The 12,048-nt window shown below is 33.9% G+C and overlaps 1 protein-coding gene across 8 annotated transcripts in view; it reads left to right on the top strand.

Moving 5' to 3' along the window:
* LOC129947773 (eye-specific diacylglycerol kinase) overlaps window positions 1–12,048 on the top strand; it is a 413,734-nt gene that overhangs the window by 387,251 nt on the left and 14,435 nt on the right. For 3 of the 8 annotated variants that reach the window (XR_008781760.1, XM_056058465.1, XM_056058464.1), the window contains 4 exons: window positions 493–719; window positions 778–993; window positions 5,986–6,025; window positions 6,261–6,308. Coding sequence is in view for 6 of the 8 variants with exons in the window: in XM_056058465.1 (XP_055914440.1) it covers window positions 493–719; window positions 778–993; window positions 5,986–6,025; window positions 6,261–6,308 (531 nt within the window). In the remaining 2 variants the exon portion in view is untranslated. The remainder of the gene's footprint in view (window positions 1–492; window positions 720–777; window positions 994–5,985; window positions 6,026–6,260; window positions 6,309–12,048) is intronic. The other 5 variants (XM_056058467.1, XM_056058469.1, XM_056058468.1 and 2 more) reach the window with 2 other exon arrangements.

The raw sequence follows: 12,048 nt of genomic DNA, 5'->3' as shown, positions 1-12,048 counted from the left end.
CTTTTTTTTTTTAAGTTTCGTTTCGCATTTTGTCCCCAGAGATAAACTTAGTTAATGAACTTGTTGGGTGAAAAGTGGGATGAAATTAAAAATGTTATTTTCATGGTGGAGCGTAGAGGATGGTGTTTGACGTTGCCATGGGGTCTGGGACGGTGGCGGCGCGGTTGTGGGAGAATGTATTGATTTTTTTTTTATTTCAACAACGACAACGTCTGCAGATTTTAATTGAACGAACGAACGAACGTTCGGCGTGGTGATGTACTTGATTGGCTTTTAATGAAATTGAAATGAAGACATCAACTTTTGCTTCCTCTATATCAAGTCGACTATATTTACGCTCAAGTTAAGGCTTCGCTTGTTAAAAACTAATTTATAAGTAGAATTAAACTTAGTGAAAAATGAAGTGGGTTCAAAACAAATTCTTGAAAAATTTAAAATAATAATTGCACAAAGATTTTGAATTGAAATAATTGAATTTCTTTTTGTTTTTAGAACCGCTGGTCTTGATCCATTGCATCTGAATATCCTTCGCATTACAATGCCAAACTATGAGCAATATCATTATGACAAGGACATGCTTAAAAACACAGCTGTCAATTTGGGCAATGTGGAAATCGATCCTGTTTCTGATTTGGAACAAGTACGAAATACGATTAATAAGTTTTTTGAAGAATCCACAAGCTATCCAAAGATGTCACAGGAATGGTGTTTTGTGGATTGTAAGTAACAAATAAATATTTTTAAATGTATTTTTGAAAACTTATCTTTTTTTTGTAGCTTGTACAGCAGAACGTTTCTTTCGTATTGATCGTGCCCAAGAGCACTTACATTATATAACTGATATTGCAACAGATGAGGTTTATGTTTTGGATCAAGAATGTCCGACATTACCTCAGACACCAGATCAAGAACGGGCATTTGCAGCTTTCCAACAACGACAAGAAGAAAATGAACGTCGTAATATTGATCAGACTGGACGATCGTCCAATACGGGTATGGCAACGCTTCCGTTTTGTACTAAGAGAATGTTTTTGCAATACCATTTCTATAAAAAGAATTTCCAATTGTAAAATTTATTTATTACCTTTCTTTTTGAAATTGATTTGTGTTTGCTGAATGCATGCGGTGTTGATAATATACCTACATAGTATATACTCCCTTTTTTTCTAGTAACCCTTTCATATATTTATGATTATGGTGTTTTAATTATCTAATATGTTTTTGTTTCTAACCTGTCTTACATATATAATATATTCTTTACACAAATATCTATAGATTTAAATTTTGAGTTAAGGCTTTTAAGTTTAGTAAAGTAAAACTTAATTTCTTTAGAATTTTAGAAATCTCAAAATATTTATCTTTGTTGGTTCTTTGAACATGGATGTTGTTCTATTTTTTACTGAAAAAATACTATTTCAAAAGTACTTCACTTTATTTTCTTTTTTTAGAAAAATAATCAGTATTTTTTGCATTAATGCTTTTGGTGAGATTTCGATCCATTTTGAAAAACAATTTTTATGAGGGTCTTCTGAAGAAAATTTCAATTGACACTTAATTCCAATTAGAAGAATGGTAATCTGTCAATTAGAAGCCCTTTTTAATTTTTACGATGGACTGTTATGCGAGAGGTCTTGGGTTCGATCCCTGCCTATGCCACCTAAAAGTTTTTTTTGCACGTCTACTGCTTCTTGCGAGGAATTGACAAATTCTCCAAGAGTAATTCTTGTCATGAAAAGTGCTTTCTCAAATTTGCCGTTCGAATTCGGTTTTAAACTGTAGGTCCCTTCCATCCCTGACAACAGTACTAGCACACAGGAATGGTTGAGAGTTGTCAGTCACTAGACCCTAGTTCTCAAACGGACTGTTGCGCCACCTAATTTACTTTATTTTTTTATTGATTTAATGCATTTTCATGACCAGAAAGTTATAAAGAAGTGGTTCCAAGATGAGGACGATTTTTCCTAATACTAATTTATATTTTTGATTTGATGTTTTCTATTTAAACTTTCTTTTGTATTTAACTATTACTCCACGATGTCATTAAGATACTTTTCTTTTGATAGTTCTTAAAAGTTGTTAATAGCTAATTTTTTGAAAAATTAACTTCTGAATGTAAAAATATATATCTTTCAAGATGACAGCATTGCATTTCTACTACTACTACTACTCTATAACGTTTTTGTTGATAAAACATATTTAAAAACAAAATTCAAAAAATTAAATTTTCTTATACGCTATTCCCTGATTTTTTCCAAGTATTTCAAATGTTGGAAAATCGTTTCATAGTCTTTTGCTTTTGGCTTTCGAGTAATTTGAATTGAAATTCACTTCACCCCCCTTAACCTTCCCTTTAAGTGTTTTCATATCTACATTAAGAAAACTTTTTAGGAAAAGTTAAGGATGTAAAAATGAAGCTCTTCACCGAAGCTTAGTTTTATCGGAATTTTTTCAGTTTTTTTAATCTGTGCCAATTACTATGATGAGGCCCGAAATTTTAGAACCGATTTTCGATTTATATATGTAGCTGGTGAATGTTTTGTATCCGGAAACTTTTACTAGATATGAATAGGTGCGTATTTCGCCATTGTAAATTTATAAAATTAAAGGGTAAATCACGAAAAGCTTCTATTTAGGTTTCCTTGCCTTCAGATTGTATGCCACCTTCATCAACTTTACTAGATAGCCATGGCCAAACCTTGGCAATAATTTTAATGTGCGATGAATATGGTGCCAATGGCAAAAGTTCCAATTCTTCTGATTGAATTCAACTTCTAACAACGCTGGAAATTGTCTTTTTGGAAAATCCAAGGCAAATGTCCTAAAATGGTTTTCATTTTTGGAAATGACGGTACCAGCCAACATTACACCTGATATTCGGCTTTGATGTCGTTCCAAAATAAGCTTTTTCTTTCTCAGATAATAGAAATAAAAGTTGTTAAACTTTGTTCATCCAAAACAAAATAAACGCGCTTCTTTTCACTACTCTAAGCAACATGCTTTTTTGCAGAATTCATTCGATCCTTTCACGTAATGAGAGTCCTAAGTCCTTGAAAGCATCTACTGTTGCTCTTTGTCTAGCTGTCAAAGTCTTTCCAGAGCCCATGTGTATTTTAAATTAAAACAGTTGTTTTCAACGCTCTTTTGGATATTCTATACAAAAGTTCTGAAAAGAGCGCATTCGAGTATGTAAACTCCTGTACGGAAATATTTGCAATGGGCTCATCCAACCTTTTTAAAAGTTGTTTTAGTAGTTAATTATTTGATCTTGGGATATTTCAATGCTCGTTGTAATCTATTCACGATAGTTTCCTGACACAAAACTTCTAACTTACGTAATTAAGGTGGCGCTACAGTCCTGTGTGAACTAGGGCCTCATCCAACAAACTTCTCTATCTAGCTTCTCTATCCACTTGTGCGCGCCACCTGATTCTCGGTCTTCCTCTTCTACGCTGTCCTGAGGGTGTGGATTTGAAGACTTTCCGGGCCGGAGCATTGTTTTAATGCGCTCTACGTGACCCAGCCATCTTAGTCGTTGGACTTTTACTCTTCTGGCTAAGTCTACGTCGCTGTACAGCCCGTCGTTCCATCTTCTCCTCCACTCCCCTTTAATGAATACGGGATCGTAGATCACACAAAGAACTTTTCTCTCGAAACGCCCCAAGGTGTTTTCACCTAGTCTAGTGTTGACGTGTGAGTCCTGCACTATTCTTTCAAGTACGATGTTAAAAAAAATCGCATTACAGCGCATCACCTTGCCTAAAACTTTTTTGACATCGAAAGGTTCTGTTAAGTCGTTTCCAACCTTTATGGAGCAGCGTGAATTCTCCATGGTCATCCTTCACAAACGGAGGAGTTTGGCAGGGACGTTCACATGTTACGGCAGAGAAGATTTTATAGGCGATGTTAAGTAGACTGATTCCTCTATAGTTGATGCAGTAAAGAGGGTCTCCTTTTTTCAGGATAGGGCAAACAATACTGAGGTTCCCTTCATCGGGCATTTTTCCATCGACCATATCTTACAGATAAGTTGGTTGCATGCTCCTAACCAACTTATCTCCAACTGCTTTAAAGAGCCCAGCATTCAAGCCATCCGCTCCAGCGGCTTTATTAGACTTCAGGTAAGATATAGCAATTGTTACTTCGCCTAAGTCGGGAGGACGGGATTGTTGGCTTTCGTCGTCTATGTTGAAAAAATAATCCTGCCTGACAGCGGCATTCGGTCCGTCGTCGCCGTTATACAGTCTGCAGAAATGGTCCTTCTATATACTCAGCATTCACTGCGGTTCCACTTTCGTCTTTGCAGCCTTCGGTTTTAGGTTTATGTACCTGTAAATTTCGTTTCACCTGTTCATAAAGCTTTTGAAAAACTTCTACCAGCTATAAAAAACGGAATCGCATTCCAAAATGTTTGTCCTCATCTTTGTAGTTTGCAGTGTATGATTTTTATTGTTATTAATATCTAACTTAGTTCTAGCTTCCTTCCATGTAAACTTTGAATTCGGTTGTCTTCCCCAAAGAAACTTTTTGAATGTCAAGCCAATAAAATTTGAACTTTACTATTTTATTCTCTGATTATAAGTAAAAAAACAGGATAATAAACTTAAAATTTATTTTTTCCAATGTTTCTTTAGTCTTAACATTTGTAAAATATTTCCTACTTGCGGAAGGGCTTTAACCTTAAAAATGTACAGCCATATTATTCACCATATTAAAGTTCTAATGAAAGGGTTTTTTGAGTTTAAAGTTTTTCAAAAATTATTATTAAACTAAACGTGTGTATGTTCATTTGACTGATGAAATTCCTGAAAAGCTTAAAAGTCTAACACTAATATTATTTTCCTACAAAACAAGTATAAAAAGGTTTTGCTTTTTAAGTGTCGAAAGTAAAATTGTATTCAAATTTGAATTAACATATTTATTATTCAAACAACCTTTTAAATTAAAACAAATTTTTGAAAAACTTAAAAATCAAAACCTCTCTGAATCTGCATAATTTTGAAGAAACTGAATAATTAGGGCGTAAACTTTTTCCAAACTGCTTTTGTAGTAAAAATAGTAAATAAAATCGCTGTTAGACTTGCTCACAATAACAAAAATCCAATGTTCGATAACTGAAACTATGCAATAGCACTTATTTCGAAATGTAATTACATTTTTATGTTTCTCCAACTAGAAATACCCTCTAAAATCAAAAATTGTTCTTTTCGTACTACATGACGTATACGTACTTTTCTTTAAAAAAAGAATTTCTATTTTTTACTTTACTAAACTTAAAACAAAATACTTATTTCGAAAAATTCTAAGCACGACTTTAATTAATTTATGTATGTGTATTATTTATGTTGTCTATATCTTTACCTATATAACTGTTTATGTATTATAATTCTCTTTAAATGCATGTTATATTAATTCTATTTAAAAGCATCAAATACACACAGAAAATATTAATATTAATAAAAACAAAAAAGTAACTTAAAAATTAGTTTGAATTTCTTTTCAAAAAAAAAATATTTCAAAAAAAAATTTAAATTTTCACGAGGATTTCAGAATACAGCTTAGTCCTTGCCCAACATAAGTAAGTATTATAATTATTTATAACATTTTTCTATAATTATTTATACCTGGAACTCTGCATGGATGTGTATAGCTGTATATATATAAACTTGTGTTTAAAGCAAAGACTAAACCGTATTCCGAAATTCTGCAATAAACTAATGGTTGGTATAGCATGCAATTATAATTTAAAAATCCTACTCACAACACACACACAAACAAAACAAAAAGTATGTACAAAAAAAAAGAAAACAAACAAAATATATAAGATTTCTTTTATTATAAAATTATAAAAATTATGTATTTACAATTTATTTTTTTTAATTCTTCTTGGGTTTTCTTATTTTGTTTTTCAACGATATAACAAAAATGGTATCTATATAAATATATATAAATGTGTGTGTATATGTATTTTAAACTAACAACATCAAGTGAGGACTAAAATTAAAAAAGCTGAATTTAAATTCAAAAGGTAATTTTTTTATTTAATTTGTTTAACAGAAAAAAAAACATATATATTTATTTTTTAATTACATTTCTCTTTCTTCTTTTTTCAAAAATTTCAAATACTTTGAATTTTCATTTTCGATTTTAATTAATTAATTTAATTTAATTTAATTTTCAATTTAATTTGTTTGTTTGAATTTGATCAACTTTTTTATCTTTGGATCCAAAAAAAAACAATTTTTTAAAATAAATGCATGCAGCAACAGACAAAGATTGTTCAGCTTAACAGAAGATTGTCTTAACTTCAGGTATAATTCTTATATTTCTAAGTAAGCTTTAAATAATCGGCTTTGCTTCTTGGAAGGCTTAAAGAGACAGTAATATAATTTTAATTAATTTACAAGAAGAAATTACAAAATAGTTTTAAGTTTGAAAATTCGAAGTTTGGTTTCCCAGAAAATTTGAGATCTTCTTTACTCCAATTGAAAGACATCATCTGTTTGCATAGTTGAGAGTTTTTAGTTGTTGGAATGTTTGATTGATGAAAAAAAGATGATAGATTAATTTTACACCTTTTACACAAATATTTATATCACAAAAATCATAATATCATGGTATTTCATATTCGTACCCCTTCAATAAAAATTTTAAATGTTTTCCTTATCCAAAATGACTTCAGATACAAAAGTAATAACAAATGGTAAATTAAGTTAGTTCATGGTTGCTATATTTTATAGAATTTCTATAGTTGGTACAATTAATCTTTCTTGAAAAATTTAAAGAAAAAAAAATTACAGTAATACTGTGTCAATTTCGTATTCGTACACTGTTTTAATAAGTCAAAAAAATTGGCTTCAATATCTTGTGGCATAACCTTTGGAAGTAATTACAGCTTTTAATCATCTTGGCATTGACCTTACCAATTTGTCAGTTGTGTCGAGGTTGTTTGTGGCCATTCATAGAGAATTTTTTCCTTAACTTCGTTTTTATTCTTTATGGTGCATTTGCGGATTCTGCGGTCCAATTCGTCCCATTAATTCTCTATCGGGTTAATGTCTGGTGATTGTGGGGGGGTTTTCAAAACTTTACTGCAATTAAAGAAAAGCCACATTCGGGTTGCATTCGCCTTATGCTTTGGGTAATTATCCTGATAAAAAGTAAAGTTGTTTTCTAGACCCATTTGTGCAGTACTATCTTTTAAATTCGTGTTGAGGATATCGCTCTAGATCTTGTGATTGTGCAGTTTTCCAACTCCAGCTGCTGAAAAACAAAAGTATTCAGTATTCAGCTTACGCCGAACCATTTGTCTGCCATCCGAGCCATGAACATTGAACTCATCTGTAAAAAGAACCGTTTGCCAGAAGTCAAAGTCTTTTGCTTGGTATTCTTTTGCGAATACAAGCCGTTTAAGTCTGTTGACATGACTAATGAATGGTTTTTTGAGCGATACTCTTTCGTTAAAACCTTGTTTTCGTATACAATTCCGCAACGTTTCAGTGAAAAATTGTTTTCCAGGGATTGGCGAAGATTCTCTGTCAATTTTGGTGCACTTATCTTTGGATTTTTATATATTTCATGCACAATTATTATCTTGTCCTGCGTTTTGAAAATACTTCTTGTCGTATTGCGAGAGAAGGTTTCAATCCTCTTTCCTTTCACAAACCGGTTAACAATAGTTTAAACTGCTGATTTAGCTCGATTAACTTAAGATGAAATCTGTTTATAAGATTTGTCTTCTTGGTGGTATTTTACAACGAGTTATAGAAGTTCTTTAGAGGTTTCACTTGTTTTTTTTTTCATTGTTGTTAAATTCTGAGACGAATCGTCTTAAACGCTTTTAAAAATTCTAAATAACTTCAGAATACTTTAAATAATAGAACATGAATCGACAAAACACATTTGCTTGAAAATGCAAATAAAATTAAAGCTGCTTGGCAACTTAGAACTAAGCGAACGAATACGAAATTGATCTAGTTTTACAGTAGTCTTACCATTTTAGCATTTACTTAGTAAATCATTTTTACCAACTAAGAAAACTTGACAAAATATATCAACCATGAATAAACACTTAACCTGCAAGTGGTATTAATATCATACATCAAGCCTTTAAGAATCAGGAGAACATTCAAAGTTTTAATAGAAGGGGTATGAATATGAAATTGATACACTGTATATCGTTATATTTATACAGTTTGGAGACATCCATTAAAAAGTCACTTCCAAGAATTTTACTTCTATAGGGTTTTTAAACTGTCAAGTCGTTTGTTTATTATTCAGTTGTTTATGCCAAATCATCATGGCAAGTTACACGATTGATCAGCCAACACCCGTACGTTCAAGGAACGCAAGATCAGAACTGAGAACTTAGCCTCGGTCAGTGAAAGTGTACAGCAGAACCCGAGGAAGTTTATTCCTCGTGCACAAGAACTTGGCCTTCCGCAGACTTCAACCTGACGAATTTTGCGTCGGGAATTTGGCTTTGTATTTTTTGGAAAACGACGTTAGTGAGGCGGTCACCGCCAACACGTAGCGCTACTTAACGATGATAACTAATTTCTTATCGGCCCAAATTGAACCATATGGACTTACACGATATGTGGTTCCAGCAGGACGGCCGGCGCGGCGCTACGACATCTACAGACAACCCGCCTTTATTGAAAAACCCTATAGTTTTCATTTGAGTTGGATTGTTTCAACAAAATGTATGATGGTATCTCTTTCTGCTAAATTGCAAATAGAACACTCCAGTGCGGGTCTGTGCGTTATAAAGTTTAGGATACATAGTTGCAATATATCGCAAGCCTGTTTATCATCAGCTACATGCCATCTACTGTTTCGGAGAATAGCACGATGTCATCTGCATACATAAGGGCTGGAACAGTAAATCCTTCTACAGTGATTTCACCTCTCACTTCATTAGTAAAATCATTTATGAAAATTATAAATAGGAGGGCGCTAAGAATACAGCCTTGCTTAAGACCGTTGCAAACTTCTCGAATATAGACTCGCTATGCCAAACGTAAGCTAAGTTGTTGTCGTACATCGCTCTTAGCACGTTTATAATTTTACTTGACACACCTGATACAGAGAGCTTGTAAAAGGGAGCTTGACGGTCGACAGAGTCAAAAGCTGCACGGAAGTCTATAAAGAAAGCGTATAATTTCTTCTGCTTCCTTTTATAAAGATTAGCAATGTTCAGCAGTGAGAAAATATGGTCTATGGTTGAATAACTTTTCCCAAAACCAGCCTGGAATTCCGATAGAATGTTCTTGTCCTCCACCCACTTCGACAATCTGTTGTGAATAAGTCCAGCAAATAGCAAATAGCGCAGGTGTTAAGAAAATAAATCCCTCTGTAGTTTGCTGGGTCCTCGTAGCTACCTTTTTTGTGAAGCGGAAAAATAATTGACTTATGAAAAACTCCCGGAACAGAGGCACTTTCGAAAATTCGGTTGAATTGGGGTGTTAAAAGATAAATTTTTCCGTGGCGTGTTTGAAGAATTCAAGGTTAATTCAGCCATCCCTATGGCTTTGTTTAACTTTGCAATTGCAACAACTCCTTTCACTTCCTGGATCGAAAAAAGGGCATCTAAGTATTCATCGAGGATCGAGGGAGCTGCATATTGTACCAAAGGACCATTTGTTAAGCGATTGATTCTAAGATTAGATGCCTGCAAACCCAGAGCGATAGTATTTATTTTTCCATTGAGATGCTTAACAGCTTTCCAAAACTCTGAAGATGTGCGGGTGTTATTTATAACGGCAATATTTAAATTTTCAAAAGAAAATCTCTTGGCATAACATAACCGTTTGAAGTTCCTATTTGCATCCGTATATAATTTTCTAAAAATCTGTAGGTTGTGGGTTCTTAAAAGGTTGAGGCAATTAAACCACAATTTCCTTGCTTTCATCCATTCAACATCAAACCATTTTTGTTTAATTAATGCTTTATTTTTTTGCGGATTGGTTTCCGGGTTTACTTTCTTAATCATTTCTAGAAGGGTGTTTATATCAGCACGAATATCCAAATTTCCAAGCGTCTCCAGTTCTTTGTTTAAGTTTGTTTGGTAAACGTTTCGGTTCCTATCGTTCCAAATCAGTTTTGGAACAAGGTTAAGCTGTCTTGTATTAACTTGACCATTGTAGCAATGACTTTTACATTATTTGCATCCTGCAAGTAGTTCCTTTCTGCGAGGTTATTGTTAAGCCTACTGTAAGTTATTCTGAACAAATAAATGCATATGAACTGTTCTACACTTCTCTTCCACCGCTGTGCTATGACCTTGTACTTAAGAGCTTCACAGTGCGATACATTTTCCTTATTTAAATTGCGAGACTAAACCACTCACTGCACCTATGACATTGGTCTTGTTCAGCTTAATTACTAGTTTTTCTAACAAGTCGGTATTCAGGCATATTGAAACGTTCAGGAGAGAATCTGCTTGCATCTTCAAGGTCTTTATGAATAGAGGTGATTATCCGGTTAATAATCACTTAATTTGGCGTATTTTTTGCCAGGCGTGTGTTAGAGTGTGTTAAGAGTTTCTCCACCATGTGAAACTTTTTAAGTAATACCGTATGTTTACTATTGTGAGCTCTGTTTTCGTTTTTTCATGACATTTTAATCGCTGTTTTTACCTTTTAGAGTTGTCTGCTAAAGTGTTTCTCCGAATTCAGGTTTCTTGAAAAAATTACGCCTAGGTATTTGTATTCGTTAACACATCTTTTTAGAGACAATCCCAGCCCATATAGCTTGTGGAATAAAGCTGAACGGAGAATACTGCTTTGAAATCAATAAAGAATGCATACAATTTTCCTTCCTGTTTGATAAAGCTTTCAGCTAGCTCCTGTTTGCTACATCCAACAAGATCCTTTTTTGTATCGGGAAAATTATAGCGTCTCGAAATTCATTTACGGAGTAAATCCTCGTCAAATATTCCATTAAAAAGTATTATCAGACGAGTAATGAACTTAAACAAACTATTTCGTACTTTTAATAAAGTTAGAGAGACGTTTTGTGTCAATCGTTGCCAGTTCACTGGTATTATCGAAGAAGGGATTACCGGGAAAGTTATTCCTTCCAATGGAGAGTGCTGGACATGTACATAGAAGGTGTTGAACTGTTTCCTCTTCCTCCTCGTCCATGCAGCCTCTACAAAAGTCATTTGTGTAGACCCTAGCCTCAGAGCATGTCTTCCTATGAGGCAGTGTCCTGTTATTACTCCAATTGTAGAGCTTATACTTTGTCTGGTCAGTGATATCAAGCCTTTTGACCGTTTTAAGTCTATACTTGGCCATATTTGCTTGGTTGCTAGGCAGGTGGTACTCTGTGACTATCTAGCATTTGTTGATTCTAGAGCATATTGCTTGAGAAGATATTTGCATGTATCAAGTGTGTTCCTATGTTATGTTTTTGTCTAACATTAGGTAGAAGTGTTCCGTTTTTGTCGAGCTTATCGACTTTGCAATTTCCCGGAATGTCTCTGTGGCCCGGCACCCAAATGAGGTGAATGTTAAACTGTTCCGTCATCTCATTCAGAGATGATCGAAAATCGTGGACTGTTTGAGAGTTTGTGGAGACAGACGCGAGAGATTTAAGAGCGGCTTGGCTGCCTGAGAAGATTCGTATATCCTTACAAGATATAACGTTTTCTTTGAGCCAGGATAGTGCTTCTTTAATCACCATTACTTTTGCCTGGAATACACTACATTAATTGGGAAGTCTATAGGATAGACTGAGATTCAGTTGTTCCGAATAGATACCACTTCCAACTCCGTGATCGGTCTTTGAACCGTCTGTATAGAAGTGTACCGCATCGTCCTCCAGAGATCTCTCTTCTTCCCAGGATGATCTTAAAGGGATGGACACATAGAAGCTTTTACCAAATACCATTGTGGTATGGAGTGGTATAGTCTAAGCAATCTGGGATAGATCTGAAACTGTATAGAATAGTAGTATGTCCAGTATTGTTACTGTTCCATTGAGAAGTGGCTCTAAGCCTCACACATGAGTTGACTGCCACCATTTTGGAGAAGATGTCAAGATGTG

The sequence above is a fragment of the Eupeodes corollae genome, chromosome 2 (assembly GCF_945859685.1).
Source record: "Eupeodes corollae chromosome 2, idEupCoro1.1, whole genome shotgun sequence".
Taxonomy (NCBI): Eukaryota; Metazoa; Arthropoda; class Insecta; order Diptera; family Syrphidae; genus Eupeodes; species Eupeodes corollae.
The sequence above is the reverse complement of the archived record's forward strand: the minus strand, read 5'-3'. Positions and strand labels throughout refer to the sequence as shown.